Consider the following 17,501-nt stretch of genomic DNA (forward strand, 5'->3'; position numbering starts at 1 on the left):
TGTGACGCACACTGCAGTGCGTCCGCGCAATGCTTTTTCCACCAGACAGCCAACAGTCGTTTTCTGGTTTCAGCTGTCGAGGTGAAAAACGCCCGTGTATGCGGTGGCGTGCGACCAGACACTACAGAAGACCCGCCTCGCGGACGTGTGCCTGGACGGGGCTGCCGCGAGTGGCGCCGACAGGTTTGCCACTTCAAGGCACCACGCCCGTGCGAGGCAGAAGGCCACGCGACTGCACCAACACCAACGCAGAACTCGCCTCGCCGACACACGATACTGAAGCGAGTCTTCAGGGCAGCAGTTTCATCTCCCAAGGGAACTACAGGTGTGTTAGCGGAAACCATTCGCGGCGTAATAATAGTACTACGTCTTGGTGGGGGGGGGGGGGGGGGCTGGCGCATCCCACGTGGAGCAGGAACGCCCCCGACTGCTGGAAGCTGATGACTGTCGTCGCCCAAACGTTTTCAGCAAACATGCTTCTCCTGCTCCAGAATTCAGCTCGCCCGACACAAACACCCCTGAATGCTGGCTGAGCGTGCCGGATGCCGCAGGGAGTGAAGCTGACTGCACTGACGGGCGACAACTGCAGAGAAACGCGTGCGCGCGTACTTGAGAGGGTGTGACGCTCGTTAAACACAGCACCCGTCGCTAAACCTATTTGGATTATGCCTTCGAAAGTTTAACCGAGAGACAAACGCCGACATCTAGCATCACGCGACGTGGCGACGCTGCCCCCCTTCACGGGGAGGCACATGCAAGGCTTCTCAAATGACACGTCACATTCAAAGAAGTCGATTACTCAGACAACCAAAAAAGAGAAACGTGCCAAATTTCAACTCTTTACAAGACACCCTGCATCCCATATTACGGCACAGAATGTTTTTCGATCCTTCCTTCTAGCCTTGCTCAAAAACGGCAGTCGACCGCCTTCCGCTTCCCGAACAACAGTCGTAGCGCGTCTCCGGGATGCCCTTGTCCTGTGAGCCAAGTTCCCGTAGCACCCTGGCAAAGTTCCTCTTCTGCAGCAGCAACCGGACGTGATGGTGCAGAAGTAGACCACTCCGGCGGCGCACATCACACCTTGACCTGGGGTTCAAGGGACGTATTCAGCCTGAAAAAAGGAGACACAGGCCATCACAAACCCAACGACGCACGAAAGAGCGCATTTCACCCAGCCTGGTAAACGGGCGGAGGGGCAGATTGGGACGGGACGGGCAGGGGGAGGGGTGTAGAGAGGGCGATGGGCGTTGCAGCATTGACTTCTCCCACATCTATGTGCGGACCGAGCGGAGCCCCTTCCACACTCACATCCGTTGCTTATCTCTTCCCATCGCTGGGGTTTACTCAGAACCGTCTGCATCATCCCGGATGGCGACGTCCAGATGCTCTGAGGAAACAGAATGTGGTCACAGAACACGACACACTGCTGTCAGCATCGCTCCACTGCACACATTCAGTTTAGGGTTCACACACTCGGCGTTTAGTCTACAGGCCATGGCGCAGCCGACGCGTTGCACAGGCAGAGAAACCCACTACAAACACGTAGACGACTCGTGTGCTAAAGTGGCTCATCTCTTCTGAACGTGCTCCAACATCCTTGCCACTCTACTTCGGAGGTCTGTGCGGCCACGAGCCAGTGCCACTTGACAAACGAAGGGCGCAGTCTCTCTTGTGCACGATTCGACATGTCATCGCCGCCATGTGTTTTCCCTCTGAGAGAGTCCCGTGGTGTGCGCAATCCGGTCGACACACTGCGCGTGGGAGGTGGAAACGACACTGGTGCAGCTCGAATTGCGGGAACCGTGACTTTGTACTCGCTCAGCAGCTGACAAGCCGCGCATGAGCAGTCCCGGCGGAGTTGGCTTACCGTCACCCTTGCAGGGACCCTCGTGCTCCAGTCCCACTTTGTGGCATTCGCGTTCGCAGTGGTTGCCGTACGTTCGGCCGTCCGTGCCGCAGTTCCACACCAAGTTCAGCGGGCAGATGCACTCTGCAAAGACAGGAGCAGACAGAACGGAGAGGAGCTACACGCTGGAAGGCGCACCCGTGGGAACGCAGGCCATAGAACACGTGATGCGACGGACAGAGCACCCTGAAGCCGCACTGGCGAAGGTATTCCACCGTCGCGCAGGATCTTCACCACCCCTACCAGCGGCGAGTCCTTCACCCTCCGGGCCTTCCTCGGGCTGGTCTTCCTCTTTCTCGGGCTCTTCGCCTACAGAAACACACGAAGCAAGCACAGAGCTGGCTGGGGCTTTCCAGCCGGCAACCCGAAACGGAGGTACAGGTGCTGAGCGTGACACGCGAGCTCGGGCCAGTCACTGACGGGTGACACTCATTTAGCCGAGGAGCTGGTGTGCGGATATCGAAGCTCCGTCCCTTGTTTTCGAGAGACGCTCCGCCCAGCAGACGCACACATCCTCGACCACCCTACCAGGCGCTCGCTCTCTGTTTCTGCAGATAAATATCGCGCGAGCCTCCCCTCCGGACGTAACTTAATCCCGCCGCACCTTCAGCGCAGCCGCCATCGTGGAGCAGTTCGACACCAAGGCAATCGCGAATGCAGTGGTTCGCATACGTCACGCCATCCACTCTACAGTTGGGCACAATGTTGAAAGGGCAGGCGCACCCTACACGACACAAGCAGAGCAGGCATCGACCGAGGCGACTCGCGCAAGCGCTGAGGACCGAGACAGGAATCTCCAGACGCGACACGAACCACACGGCGCATTCCACACCCGTTACCCTGAAGTGCCTCATCGGCGTACCTTCCTCCGGCTCATCTTCTGTCTTCTCGTCCGCTTCCGCCTGCTCGCCATCAACCTCCTGGAGGCGTCGCAGTCTCAGTCGCTGCCCTGAACGCACAAGACACGACACGCGAACGCGAGAGGACAAAACGTGAACACAACAGTATCCACCCGCGCGACGGATGCCGTGCAGTTTCGACGCTCAGGGCCGCACGGCCGCACGCAGACACTCGGAACCCGGTAAAAGCTCTCCGAAGATTTCGCAGGGTGGTCTGTAGCTCGCCAGTTCAGTCCCTGGCTTTCGGCAAGCTCAGACGTCATCAATGTGGAGTCCACCCGGCAGGCAAGAAAAGAGAAGGCCCTCGGCAAGTCCGGCAACCACAGCGCGCTCGATTCACGCCTTCACGCGCAAAGCCTCACCCTTTTTCTCGCAAGGTCCTTCGTGGCGCAGGCCAACACCTTTGCATTTGCGAAGGCATGGGTTCGAGTACGTGACACCGTCCTCGCCACAGTTGGGGTGATATTCACGCGTGCAGAGGCAAACTGCAAGAGCAACAGAACAGTTCATGTCGTTTGAATCATCCAAGAAGCCGCACGATTTTCGGGCATGGAGCCGGTGTACCACGTCGGACTCTGCTGCTGCTCTCAGACAAAAGTTTCTGTGACGGAGGGGGGAGCTGACTTTTGAAGATTCCTGCGAAAGTGAAGAGCGCGTTTACTTGAGCACGTTTTTACGCTTCCGCACACACACGCTCATGCCAGCAATCTCGCAAAGACCACACACGCTTACGCAACAAGAAACGGCTCAGCGTGTTTCGCATCATGTACCTTTTTCCTCGGGCGCGGGCGCGTCCTTCTCCGTCGCGTCGACCTCGTCATTTGAGGTTCCAGCATCCGTCTTCACGTCTGCCACGAAAACACAATGGACACACCCGGGCAGTGAGGAAAACGTCTACCGCGACTACCCCTCTTTCTCTCGGCAGCACCGAGCAAATATAGGGGTTTCGCAGTCACGGGTACGCTTGGTAAAGGCGCACAGTCTCTCACCTCCGTTTTACATTCCCTCTACCAATTACAGCGGACACCCGACCCGACGCATGTAGAAGGTCATCGCGAGGCGCGATCTGAGCCGTCGAAAATGAGTTTTTTGAGGAACGTACCGCCAGCATCGCAGCGACCTTCATGCTGCAGATCCACTCCAGCGCACTCGCGAAGGCAGTGATTCGTGTAAGTGACGTTATCGGTACCGCAGTTGAAATCTATGTGCCGAGGGCAGGCACATGCTGAGAACAAGTCAATCGCACGTGCAGTACGCAAAGCCTTCTTCTTGCTACGCTCTGTTCAGACTGCATTCCCAACCTCGGTCAGATTCGACTCGATTGCCTCACGTAAAAACGACGCTTCGAGTTCTCGCGCCTCTGCCTCCGGAGTCGCACGCGTAGTGTCGCGAATACAAAACGCTGGGCAAAAAGGCGTCGCGTCGCCACGCTCATAAAGACAACCGATACGGAGTGCAGGTCCCTTCCCTTACTTTGGTTGCTTTCCACGGCATCTACGGGTGTGCCGGTGGAGACCGAGAGCAAAACCAGGCCGCCCACAAAAACGCAGGACGAAAAACCCTTCATTTTAGTAATGAACAACAGCACTAGGGGCTAATAGCCGCGCGCAAACTTCAGGAGGTAGCGTAGTGGATGGATAGCGCAGAATCGTAGTGCATAGTTCAAAAGCGCGGGAACTCACGTTAACTGACGGCAACCGAGGTGCCTCACTTCCGTCCTTTGCAGACTTCGAGAGGCATGCCACAGCTACCGCCGGCGGTTGAGGCGCGACGGCGCTCAGGCAGGTTGCGAGCAGCCGGTGTGTCACTTCCGCGGCATCGATCGAGGCTTGAGCCAGAGCTAGCGCTGCAACGATGGCGTCGCGGCTCGGGATCGAGTGAGTTCTCGCGTGTGACCTCTTTTCCCTAAGAAGACTCACGCTTTTTCCATCGTACTGGACGCAGCAAAACGGACCTAAGTGGCTTTGGCATGAGATCGGACTGCTCCGGAGGAAAACCTGCCCAGTGGGGAAAGCCGTTCCCGCCGGGTGTCGGCCCCCGGGGAAAAACGTGCCTGAGGTTCAGAGCGCTCCAGGCGGATTGGCGATGTATGCCGGTTTAGATATCATGTATGAACGGGCAACCATGTCTCTTAATTTAATCCTTCTTTGTACATGCCTCAATTGGAAACGAGATGCTAGCCAGCCGCGTGGGTGAGTTTGTTTGTTGGGACAGCGTTGTGCAAGAGTCGTGTTGCGGGGTAGTCCATCTTCAGCTTCGATGAACTGCAGCAACTAACGCGGTGCGCTCGGCCGCGTATGCGCATCGTTGCTGGTTTGTTGTTAATGGTTTTAGAATTTGCGCTTCTAAGGATTCGGTTGCCGTTTTTTGACGCGGACACGAGTAGTGAACTTGTCGGCGTTCCAGCGTTGGTACCGAAACAGTCCGCGCTGCGCGGGTGCCTCGCTCGAGCGACACTCAAACGCGATGCAAGTTGAAACAGGTATGACGTTGCATGTCGACATATTTTGCGTGGTTCTTCAAACAAAACATGACTGCCGAAACTGCCCAACCCATGCTTTCGAATGGACCTCAAAAAACTGAAACGTCTTCGGTACACTGGTTCCCGGGGCGAGGGAAATTATGAAAGGTAAGGCGCACCTCCTCTTCCCGTCGGCCCCCCTCTGTCTCGATCCAATGCTCTCTACAGTACAGAGTGGAGAAGATGAAGTACCATGACCCAAGACGAATGTTTGCGTGCTTGACCTCGCTGTGAGTTAAAAGTGAATATAATCCCAGCAGGTTCCGGCGTGCAGCTCATCTCTGCCGTAGCATTTAAGCCAGCACTTGTTTTGGTAGGTGTGTAGATCTTTACCGCACACGGGAACGAAGTCCATAGAGCAGCTGCAATCTACATTCCACCACACACACAGTGCATCCTCGCTGGACCAAAGTGATTTTTGTATGCTCAAATCCGGTATTTCTGCTACAAACGTCAGCGGCTGCAGCTTGGAGACTGGAGCCGAAGTCATCAACGCGTCCGAGCTTTCTATTCTCGGGCTATTCCTCTTGTGCCACCATAGACGTCCACGCACATCCGAACTGCGACTACACGAGTGAGCAGAAGTCAGCGGAGCCTCGGCTAAATGACGCCGATTTCGTGGTTCCTTTCCATGCAATAGTGGCTCCTAACGTGCGGCAACAGAGCATAATTGAGGCTTACCAGACACCTGCTGCCCCGAACTGTTGCGAGCGGGGATATCTGTAGCGGCAGCGGACAGAGACACACAATGGTTGTGTCGTGCGTGAGTTGCTTTTTGCTCTTTCTGCAATGGGTCATTTTGCTTGGTGCCGACTAAAGGACGTCGTGGTTGCGTCCCTCCTGGTGAATGAAATTTACATATTCTTACCTGCTTCTTTGCATGGACCCTCATGTGCAAGTTCTACGTGATGACATTCCCTCAAGCAGTGGTTATCGTAGGTGATGTTGTTCTGTCCGCAGTTGAACGCCAGAATCTGGGGGCACCGGCATCCTGCGATAGGGGCAACGTACACGACAGTCAGGTTCGCCAGATGCTGACACTCCGGGTAGAACTATTTGTGCGTGACTGTGTACATGCATCAGATGAGGTTTGCGCACTCATCCAAACCCTTCGTACTGGGAGGCGGCGACCGTCCGTGGAAAGACAAATGTATTGATGTCTTGGCCGACAGCCACCTAAGACAATAAACTAACCACATCTTTTTCTGCTTTGTATCGCACATGAAGTGGTCAACCCGCACGGACACCAGAAGCTGGAGAACACGGAGTACTGCTGCTAGTGTCTGACTTCTTTCCCGTCAGGAGCTCCTAACAGTTACCTTCAGCGTCATTAGGGCTCGAACTAGCTTCGATGCGTCCGAGACCGCAGACGTGAACGAACAAAAGTAGCAAGTAGAAGCAATGCCGCTTCATTTCGGAGGCGGAAATAATGCAAACAAAAAGATGAACTCTGGAGAACCTGTCGCTGATACGTCCGGGTGGCTTAAACATTCCCCCCATCACAAGACAAAAATGATGTTCGACTAGCGGGCACAACGCTGCAGAATGTTAAAAGAAGCGAGCACGCCAGAAGCTCCGAAGCGACGGGAGACATGAGCGGCCCGTGCGAAGCACTCTCTGGATTCCTGTCACGAAGAAAGCGAGCTAAGCAAGCATTCGAACACTTGGCACTGTCCGCTTAAGCTGGAGAGTAGCATTCCCGTGGTGAGACGCCTCTAAATGCGAGCGTTACCTTCGAAAAAAAGTTGGCGGCAGAAACATTGATACGGTGACATATCGGCCAGCTGTCTCGTGCTGCACCATTTTCTGCCGCATTAGTGTAGGAAAACGGCTACACAATCGTGCGTGGGTGCTCGATATGGGATTCCGAGGTCTGCCGTTTTTCAGCGCACCGTTTCAAAGCATGACCCCTCCGCTATGTATCCACTGCGTACGATACGCTACCTGCGCGTTCATTCTCAGACAGTCCGCGAGAAGGTCAACTGAACCAGACACGTCAAAGAGCCATTTCCTCTTGATTGGCTCAAAAGCCCCCCGAGGGGGAACAATCTGTTCCGAGACGTTCAGCCCAGAGGGGTGGCGTCGCACTGCAATGCTAACAGAGCAGTATTCGTTGGCCGTTATCCTGATTCACTTTCTGAATTCTAGGGACAGTCTCGTGGGGTGTTGGTGAACTGCAGTCACCAGGTTGGCAGTAATCTTGAAATCCAGACCATCGTGAAACATGACCGCATATATTCGACAGCATTGTGCAGGAAGTTTCGATTTGCATCGGCAGTGCATCCCATACTCCCATAAAAAGTAAACCAACTCTAGGGGTTGGGTTTCGAGCTTTCATAGAAAGGCGCAATAATCGGCAAGGTAACTGAACAACTGATCACAGAGTGTGACTGGCACGTCTGCTGCATCGCTTACTTCCGGCCCCAGTCTACGCTGCTGATTCAGCCACGCCATGAGGCTCCAGTCTGAGCCCCAGCGTCTGAAACTCTAGACGGCTCAAATGTATCCACGTGATTGTTAGGCTTGGTCAAAACACCTGTGCAGAACAACATTGACTCGAACTTCCTAAAGACATGGACATGTCTCATAATCGACTTCCTCAGTAGGCGGATGGTGTAGTGGTAGCACGCCTGATTTTGATTCATATCTCCCGAGATCGATCCCAGGTCCATCCATCGGTTTTGATTGATGAAACGAACATCTGTCTCATGTACGCTGCCCGTTCCAGCGAAATAGGAAGCAGTCACTCCGGTTGGTCCCGCTATACTGAACTTGCGATAAGCGAAACCGTGCACTGGTCGGCACAGATAAAACATGGACTGATCGTCATCTGCCTCTGACAGCGAAACAGGAATCCGAGGAGTGAGAACTTCCAGGAGTTGGTTCCAGGGATTTTCCGCCCAAGATAAATAAGTGCCACTGGCAAAACATCGTGTTGACACGTTGTTAAGCGACCAGAACCCGCACAGTGTACTCATTCATTCTGTAGCGATGCCAGTCTCGCTCATGCCAGAGTGTTCTCCGGCTCTCTTTTTTTGAGCAGACCATAGCAGGCACTGCTAAGCTGTGTTGGCTCCCCTGTGTTTCGTTCAGTCTTCGTTTATGGAATCGACTCGATAAACAATGTTACTCAATTGCTGCCGTGGAGAAGAACGCGTCTCGAAGGTTCCACTGCAACTCTCGAAGCACTGCCGGCGAGAAGGATTCAGATGTGAGAAAACAAGGATGCCATCGAAAAACTTTTGAACAAACATATTGGAAGCCGGACACGGAACAGTTTAAGATGGGCTGCAGACAACTTGGGTACAAGACGAGTCTCCCATTTGAAAAGTGAATAGAATGTAATTACGAAGCCACCCAGGCGAGGGAACTGTCTACCATCCGCTAGATGCTGCGTTCTCCAGATGTCGTCAAGGCGTAGGCTTTTAGAGCATTATTGCCTACGAGCCCTGGCGTGCAATGACACTGGCGTGTGTTCTCTCAACTTTGTGGACGCCGGGTGGTTAGCCTAGAGCATGATTGCTTCCGCACACATTGCTCATGCTCATCCACCGTCATGTGTATACATTCGAGACCGGAAAAGAGCTAGCAAATTAAGCAGTAGTTAGCCACACCAAGAATAAAGGTAGAGAGGACTGTCTTCAGTCGCACTGCGGTGAGATCATGAAACAGAACAACCGGGCGGATGGTGTAGTGGTATCACGCCTGATTTGCATTCAGGAGGTCCCGGGATCGATCCCCGGTCCGTCCACTTTTTTATTCTTTGTACGCTTCTATTAATTACCTGTCTTTTTGCGGCGATGTTTTCAGGACGTCATTCTTTGATCTTTCCTCATGAACTCTGGTTGCGGCCGTTAAAGCCTGAATCCGCTTATGCTGATTCACACAACAGACAGCAGGCGGACGAGCAATAGTGGCTGTGGCGACGGACCCATTGCCACCCAACTCTCACATGAGTTAAAACTGTCTGACTGACTTGTAGAATAAAGACAGTTTACCTGGATGACACCCGCACTTGTTCTGCGTAATGAGCCGAGCAATGGAGGCTATCGCGGCCCGCTGACGGGGACGTGACCTGCCGCGTCGTTGACCTTTGCTCGCGAAGACTGCGGTCTGTAAAGTCTCGCCATCTTTTGTTATTCCGCCGCGAGTAGGTGGTTCTCGAAGAAGGCGCCTTCGAGCAAGTTGACGCTTTGTCTTTCTCAAGTAATATCGCTCATGACTTGTGCCGATGCCTCGAGAGCTCCTGTCCCTCTCTCTTTCGAATGACGCCAGCTGCAAAGCGACCGCGACAGCACTAAACAATCCGACAGGCAAACGAAACAGCTTGCGTTCGGAACGGCGTCGCAAATTCCGCTTGTGATAAAGGGGAGGGGTGGTTTGCTTCTGCATGGCGTTTGTGGCAGGACCCCATGCGGTGATCACTTGCGCTCCATGAAGTGAGATTACAGCGGCGGGCACCTGAGGCCGAATGATTGCTAAGATGAGCATGCTCTGTCGGCACCCAACAACGATGATGGCAGTGGACTGATGCTTTGCGGGTCGCATGCGGCCTCTGCCCGAGCGCATCGGCATTCTCCTGGAACAGACCTGCCTTGATCGGTAAACTCTAGTGACGTTTGATAGCCTCATCTGCGTCACCACAGCCGGTTAACCGAGCGGCCGTCTGGCTACACGCACCAGTGTTGCCTCTAGAGACGTGCGCAGAGAGTGTTTAGAAGACGTCCGAAGTGATACTCTATTACCGTAGCAACTGAAAAGCCCGGTTCCGACCGTCACCGCGTATCACATGGTAGGCGCGGCTCACAGGATCGTTCACACAGGTAACGCCTCCTGTGGATGGCTGGGACTGATTCGCCCTGTTGCGTGCCCCTGCGTACATGCGAGTCTCGATTTAAGTTCCCTTAGCCAAGCGCATTAGATTTATCCCCCATCTGTGTGTCCGTCTAAGCAATTGCCTATTCATCCACGAGAGCATGCAGTCAACAAGGTTGCTTTTGGATGGTGCCTGTCACCATGTTTCATGCAGACGAACCGCTTAACTACTGGGGTGCGGCGGCATCTACCGCGCTACCCCTGAGTACCGGAGTCCGGAGATGAACCTACTTTACTAGGGCCCGCGCTTGGGACTACGATATTGCAGTTGGTTCTTATTGTTCTACGGCAAATGTCGTTTCACGCATGCGGATGCTTACGCACCCAGCATCCCCAATTAAATAACGGCTCTCTACGAAGGACACTTTCGTCCTTTGCATCCTCGTTAGCTGCCATCGGCTCATATGTCGTGTAATCAACCCATACGGATGCTCGCACGCAAAAATCGAGGCGTATCCAGCCTCAGTGAGAGATGCACGGAAACCGCGGAGCACCAACAACACGGCGACTTAGCCAAACAGCTTCATGCACTTGGTGAGCACAACACAACCTCTCAGCGCGGCTGATACACAAGATGGTGAGTTCAGTTGACTCCATCGAGGCGAACACTCGAATACGACCGACCAGCGGCTTCGTCTCTACATCGAACGAACATGGATCGTCTCCACTTGTTAAGCTGACCTGCTGACAGCACTTTCCTTAACCGTGAGGAGACTAGGGACTCTCTCAAATGCCCCTCGAAGAATGCTGTCGTGTGTGTCAGCGGCCAGACAGCTACGAAACCGGTCGCTTGCCCTTCTGCATTTGCCTCTGTAGGTACCGTGCCTTGCGTTTTGTCATGCCGTTTTTCCCCTGAACACACGTCCACATACAAATCACAGGAAACCGCGCATGAGCCACGTGAGAGACACTACAGAGCCCGCTGCAATACAGACATGTAAACCGGCCTTCGTCGGGCGGATGGTGTAGTGGTATCACGCCTGATTTGCATTCAGGAGGTCCCGGGATCGATCCCCGGTCCGTCCACATAGCAATTTTGAGGCGCACCGACGCGGCATGCAGAAGGGATACAAACAAGATTTCGAGGGCTCTCTCGCGACTACTTTGCCCTCGGCGAAAGGGGGAGGTATATCATTCGCGGAAATCACGTCGTGAGCCCGTTTCGCACTGCGGGCTGCGAGGTGCGCGCACACAAGACGAATCCTTCGCGTCGTAGGTTTCCGTGCCCACTAACACGAAAACGTGCTTCTACGTCGGCTTGTGCGCATATCACACGCATTTGTAAATCTACATACACCTCCGGTCCTGCTGCGGTATGCTTGCCGAAACACCAGAAAGTGTTACGCACAGCTGCAGCAGGCCACGAGCTACCCGCCTTACGCGCCGCGAGCGCCCTCCCCAGGGCGACGCCACGGAGTCGCGCGAGTGTTCGGCCTAACGACCGAACAAGAACGCTGGAACAGCCTCTGCGGGTTCAGTTCGCTCTATATAGACCGAATACCTCCCAGAGCCTCTCGGACTCCGTCACGCTTTACGTCTACGCGGAATCTGCTGCAAGGCCTAGACTTGCCGCGCTGGAATGCGGCCTGCGTTTCCCTGTAGACGATCTCTCTTTCTTGAAAAAACTCACCTCCTTGCCTCGGCGTCCGCCGCTCTCTGAGAGGCCTAGAACGCTGCCCTCTGCACCGACGATCTGCGCGAGGTCTTGGTCGAGCGACAAGTCGAGAAGGTCCTGAAGCAGACGCGGATCGAGGCCCTCCGCCTCCCCGAGGTCCGGGCCTAGCAGCGCCGCTGCGTCACCGTCGTTCCGCGAAAGATGCGCGCCAGCCTCCCGCTGCGAAGGCTTGTCGCCGCTGTCGCTTGCCTTCCCAGACTCCGCCTCAGACGCTTCGCTGTCGTCGCCGCCGCTCTCGTCGCCAGGAACCTGTCTGTTTTGACTCGGCTCTTCCTCCTCTCCTGAGTCCTGGGGGTCGTCCGCGCGCGCTTCCTCGGGGTCCAGGGCAGCTCGGGCGCTGCGCGACTCCCCCCGTTTCCGCTCTTCCTTTTGTCTCCGCTCCGCTGAGCCGTCGCAGTACCGGCCATCTGGGCAGCGACACGCCGTCAAGCGGCCCGCCGCGTAGTCCTTCAGAACCATTTTCGCGACGCGGTACAGATCCCACTGCCCGCCTTTCCCGCCAGCGGTGAACCTGCGCTTCTGTGCCAAGGCTTCGAGGAAAACCGGCGCCTGCAGCTGCAGCCTCTCGGGCGCGCCGTCGCCACCCGGCTTCGGGTCTGCCTCTCCGCCGCGGCGGCGCTCCTGTCTCCCGCGCCGCGCCGCGCTCTTCGCCAAGGCCCTCTTCGGCAGCTCCAAGGCAGCCGAGGGCGGCGGCGGCAGCCCGTACCGCCCTAGGAGCTGCTCCGGAATCCGGTCGCAGAGGAGCTGGATGGAAGGCAAGAAATCACCTCTGAAGGCACACAACACGCGAAACGACGCGGACATCCACCCTCTAAGTTCTCGACAACGACACGCTCTCACGCCGTCGCGCGCCTCGCCTCGCCTCGCGTGTGCTTCCCTCCCCCAGAAATTACCACACCGTCCGTGGAAAGCAAGCGTTAAGCACATAAAGGTCATAGCTACGCCATGCATCGTTTGTGTAACGTCATGAGCAGCTATAGTCTCTGTAAAACCGATCCGCGATCCAGAACTGTGTAACTCAAGTCGAATAAATAGAAACATTATGAGTCCTAGAATACTTAAGAGGACTCCTGACATGAGATACAGGCCCCAGTGGCTTTATGAGTCCACCACGCCACCGCCTCACTGGACTAGTCGAGCCTTTCTCGCTGCGTCGCCAAACCCTAAACGCTCGCGATGCATCGAAATGGAGCGGCGGGCAGGAAGACTCCAGCGAAGCCGCGCGGCGAGATGCAGGGGACGGGGACGTACCTCATGTGATCCAGCGGAAGAACGCCGTTCACCACCAAGTGGTGCTTTGTGGCTACTCGACGCGGAAACACGAGACCTGAACAGAACGACGCACACGCACCTTCGGCAAGCGACTGCCGCCCACCCGACACCGAGCCCCATGACGCGACGTCCAAGCCGCGAGAGAAAAACCAAGCTGCTCGCGTAGCGGCTCCGCCGCCCACGCCGCCTACTTGCGGCCGCGGCCTGTCCGCTACGCTGCGCCCACGCTTGCCTTTTCGACTGGAGTCCCGCGAGAGACTGCGTGCACACACCCGCGTGCGCGTAGTTTGGCGCCTCCAAGAGGCTTAGAGACTGGACTGGGGTTTCTGATCTCTGAGTCTGGCCGCGGCCGAATCGACAACTCGCTACCGTCCCCTCTTGCCCCCGCTCCGCCCTCCCCCACGATCCTCCTTTCCCCGCCCACATACTGGTCGCAGAGTTGCGCATTCCGTCGGTGACACGCGGCAGCGCTCGTAGGCCTCAGCGAAGGGCGCGTGGACGCCGGCGAGGGTCGTCTCTCCTGCCTGCTGAGAAGGCAAAACGCAACAGACTTGCCGGCGCTCACCTGGACAGTCGCAGAGCGTGAGCCCTGTGTCGCCGACGCAGAGCGTCTGCAGGTGCCGGGTTTTTCCCGGCGTTTTCGACACGCAGACGCGCTTCGACCCGAGGAGTGCGTTGATGACGGAGCTCTTCCCTACGTTCGGAAAGCCCACGAGACCGACGATGAAGGGCGGCAGAGTGTCTGCGGACGCGCCGTCGTCTGTGGCCTGCGCGGCGCCCGCCTCCTCGCGCTTCTTCGCGAAGAAGGAAGCCAGGAAACGCTCTCGCCGCTCGCACAGCAGTGCAAGGAGGTTTTCGGTGCGCAGGACAGGCGGCGACAGCTCCGTTGCAGCCTCCCCAGAGGCCGAGGCGGCGTCCACGTCCTCCTTCTCCTCATCGAGCCAACAGCCCAGAAAGGCGCCGTCGCTCTCGTCTTTCTTGCCTTTCTCCGCTCCCTCCCCTCCCTCTCCCCCCTGCCGCACGTCGTCGGCGGCCTCGCCTTCGTTGCGGCTTCGCTGCACGCTCGACTTGTTCTGCGTCTCCTCCCCCTCTTTCGCTTGGACCTCCAGCTCTCGCAGCGCCGAGAAGAAGACGAACGGAATGCCTTCCTTGCCCAGCGCCTCCGCCCACGCGCGACGCACACTCGGCGGAATTAGGTCGGCTTTGTTCACCACGAGCAACACCTGCTCACATAAGCGCGTCGCATTAACAGTAGCAAAACGCGACATCGCCCAAAAAACGCGAGAGAGAGGAAGGGCGACTCACTGACGCGGCTCTCAGCGGCGAGCACTTTTCGGGCGGCGGGTTCGCCCCGTGGCGGAATTCAGAGCCACGCGCTCGCCAACGGGTCGCCGCAGACAATCTGAGCACCTGCCGCCGCTTTTTCCTCCTTGTTTAAGTGAAGACGCGCTCAAGCTGCAGCCACTCGCTGCTAGAAAACCCACCTGCTTGCGCGTATCGACTTCGCCAACGAATTTCTCGAGATCCAGACTGCGGAAAAAGCGAATGTCGCGGCCGTCCACGATGTGCAGCAGCAGGTGTGCCTTTTCCACAACCCGCCACAGCTGCCGCCAGACGTCGAGGTTCCGCTCGAACGGACTCAGCGAGTAGTTCTTCTGTTCCTCCAGCACCGCGACTTCGCGCCGCCACCGAAGAAACGCATCCCGCTCCAACGCATCGAGCTCCGCGGCGGTGCGCGGCAGAGACGCAGCGGCGGGAGGCGCGCCGGGCGCCGAAGCCGGCGAGTGAGCCGCCGCAGCGGATACCGACGCGTCTTCCTCCGAGCTCCCGTCGCTCGCTTCTCCGTCCTCTTCATCTTCATCTTCTTCGTCTCCGTCTTCATCTTCTTCCTCTTCGTCTTCCTCCTCTTCATCCTGATCTTCCTCTTCAGCATCTTTTTCCTCTTCATTGTCACCTGCCTCTTCTTCTCCAGACTCTTCTTCTAAAGCAGCTTTTTCGTCCCCATCTTCTCCCTCCTGGCTTTCGTCTGGGTCGTCAAAGTCCTCGTCACTGTCGACGAGGACTTTGCGCGCATGCGAGCCATTGCGCGCGGCGCCCTTCCTTTTTTTCCGTCGCTCCTCTTCGCGCTGGCGCTTCTTCGCCCACTTCACGCGTTGCTCCTGACGATGCGCGCTCACGAACTCGACGTTGTGAATCGTCGCTTCCTCCATCTTGCCCTTGAGTAGCACCGCGACGCGTTGCCGGTTCCTCCGCCGCATCTTCTCCACCTTCCTCCGCTCCGAGCGCCGCCGCTCGCGCTCAGCGGCCGCGTCCTCGGCAGCTGCGCCCGCGGGGTCTCCCCCCCGCGCGAGGGTCTCAGCCGCGTGCTCGCCCTCGAACCAGACGACGGGGAACTTGAACGGGCGCCGCGGGATGGGAATGTCTTGCTCTTCTTCGTCGCTGGCGGCAGCAGGCCTCCGCAGCTCCGCGCCGGGAGTCTTGAAGACGGGTTGAGCCTCAAAGTACGCGCTGCCTTCTTCGTGGTTCGCCAGCAGGCGCGCGTCGACTCGATCAATCATGAAGTGCTCCTGCGACGCGAGGACTGTAGAGAGGTAAAAGTCCAGCTCCGACTGCTGCGTGAGCGACTGCAAGTTGTGGCTGCGCTTCTTCTTCTCCGCCTCCAAGAAGCTCGGATCGATGTTCCGCCCCGCGAGAAAATCAAGCAAGTGGTGCTTCGACGACCCGCCAGTCACCGCGATCCCACGCCCCTCGTGCGAGGTGAAGGAGGCCTGCGCGGCAGATGCAGCAGAGGCTGCAGAGGCGGCGCCGCTGGGCGCGGCGGCCTCCGCCAGCGAAGGAATGATCTTTGGGTCCCGCTGGCCTTCCTGCTCCGCCTTGATCGTGGAGAAAAAGGTATCCTGCTGCCGCTGGTGCGCCATCAGCCGCTGGTGGAGCAGCGCCCTCCCGAACGTCGATCCCGCAGCCGCCCGCTGGCGACGCGCCTGCGTCTTCTTCTTTGGCGGCATCCTGGTGAACGAACCTTCAAACGGGATGCAAAAGGCCGCGCCGGCGCGCGGGGGTCGGCGCGGCAAGAAAAACCGGCGCGGGCAAAGGAGACAGGGGACGCCGGCGACGGATGAAAATCGAAAAAAACGGAAACAAGAGCGGGAGCCAACCGAAGCGAAGCGGCGAGAGCGGCGAGAAGAAGAAAGGAGCTAAAGAGCTCTTGAGCTGCTCCTTTCTTGCCGGAAAAACTCTGCTCAGCTGCTCGACCCCACTCACTGGTCTGTTTGCTCTCAGCGCTGGCGGGGGGGAGGGGCGCCACAGTGCAGAAACCGAGAAAACACAGTCCCTGTTTCCTTGCCGGATGGGAGAACGCAGGGGAACCGGCGGAAGAAAAAATGGCGAGGAAGCGGGGAAGAGGAAGGGAGGTTCGGGCGCGGTGATTCTTTCCGTTTCTCGCAATGAAAAAACTCGAAAATTGAGTGCATGCGCGCCGCGCAGCGAGACAGAGGGAAGAGAGACACGCCAGACATGCAATCAGCTGTGCAATGGCAGCAGCGGTGGCTGACTTCTACGCTTCCTTGTCGTCATATATATATATATATCAAACTCGCTTGTCATGTCCTCTCTTCTTCTCTGCTGAGAGCAGAGATGGGCGGCTGACTGTCGCTGGGCACGCGTGAGGCTCTCAGAGTTTGAGGAGAAAGCTTGATATGGGTTTAGGGCTGAAGGTCGTGCGACGCACAGCGAACTCTGTAGATTCACAGATTGAGGCGGTCACGCGACTTGGTTTCAACTCGCGGACTCACGAGACGTCTTCAGTCACGGAAAAGCGTGCTCACGTCTAGCTGAGCCCCTAGTCTCCCGTACCTTCAAGAATTCGAAAAAGTAACTGTGCCTGCACTCGAACGAAGAGCAGAGACACAGAGACCGAGTCAGCTGTGTGCGAGGGCGCACGTCCGCGTGTGTATAGAGCGCTTCAAAGATTCGTAAAAAACCGACGAAACTGCAGAGGCCATGCGGTGGCGCTTGGGATACATGCAAATCGACTAGAACAGACGAAGGCGGCGGTTAATTAAGAGGGGGGGGAAAGCAGGTCCCAGCGGGACGACGAGATCCACGTCAAGCGGCTACAGCAAGGCCGCGCCGCGTTCTCGTCTCCTCTCTCTTTAGAGAAGAGTGACTGCCGCCACAAGCTTGTTTCGTGGACTGCACAGCTTCGCTCGTATATTCATGCACGCAGGCATGCATAGACGAATATATGTTTCCAAAGGTATATCTATACCTATATATATGCACGAATACGTATGGATGAAGGACAAGGACACAGATATGTCTTTGCATGTATGTGCGTCTGCTTGACGAGGGAGG

The 17,501-nt window shown here is 56.8% G+C and overlaps 2 protein-coding genes and 2 non-coding genes across 4 annotated transcripts; 2 read left to right on the plus strand and 2 right to left on the minus strand.

The window, feature by feature from the left end:
- Window positions 1-1,340: 1,340 nt before the first annotated feature.
- On the minus strand, window positions 1,341-4,372 carry BESB_022910 (protease inhibitor PI2; the record flags this gene model as incomplete). The annotated part of the gene is made up of 8 exons (XM_029360993.1): window positions 1,341-1,387; window positions 1,868-1,990; window positions 2,150-2,215; window positions 2,511-2,630; window positions 2,769-2,855; window positions 3,168-3,290; window positions 3,576-3,653; window positions 4,279-4,372. 8 exons carry the CDS (start codon window positions 4,370-4,372, stop codon window positions 1,341-1,343), a joined length of 738 nt encoding a protein of 245 aa, XP_029215808.1.
- Window positions 4,373-9,005: 4,633 nt separating this feature from the next.
- On the plus strand, window positions 9,006-9,077 carry BESB_024490. Its single transcript has one exon. It is a non-coding gene; the product is annotated as a tRNA-Ala (tRNA).
- A 2,078-nt stretch (window positions 9,078-11,155) lies between these two features.
- On the plus strand, window positions 11,156-11,227 carry BESB_024500. The gene has a single exon. It is a non-coding gene; the product is annotated as a tRNA-Ala (tRNA).
- Window positions 11,228-11,738: 511 nt separating this feature from the next.
- On the minus strand, window positions 11,739-16,153 carry BESB_022920 (uncharacterized protein; the record flags this gene model as incomplete). The annotated part of the gene is made up of 4 exons (XM_029360994.1): window positions 11,739-12,645; window positions 13,128-13,203; window positions 13,714-14,371; window positions 14,633-16,153. 4 exons carry the CDS (start codon window positions 16,151-16,153, stop codon window positions 11,739-11,741), a joined length of 3,162 nt encoding a protein of 1,053 aa, XP_029215809.1.
- Window positions 16,154-17,501: the final 1,348 nt, after the last annotated feature.

Source organism: Besnoitia besnoiti, chromosome XII (genome assembly GCF_002563875.1).
Source record: "Besnoitia besnoiti strain Bb-Ger1 chromosome XII, whole genome shotgun sequence".
Classification (NCBI taxonomy): domain Eukaryota; phylum Apicomplexa; class Conoidasida; order Eucoccidiorida; family Sarcocystidae; genus Besnoitia; species Besnoitia besnoiti.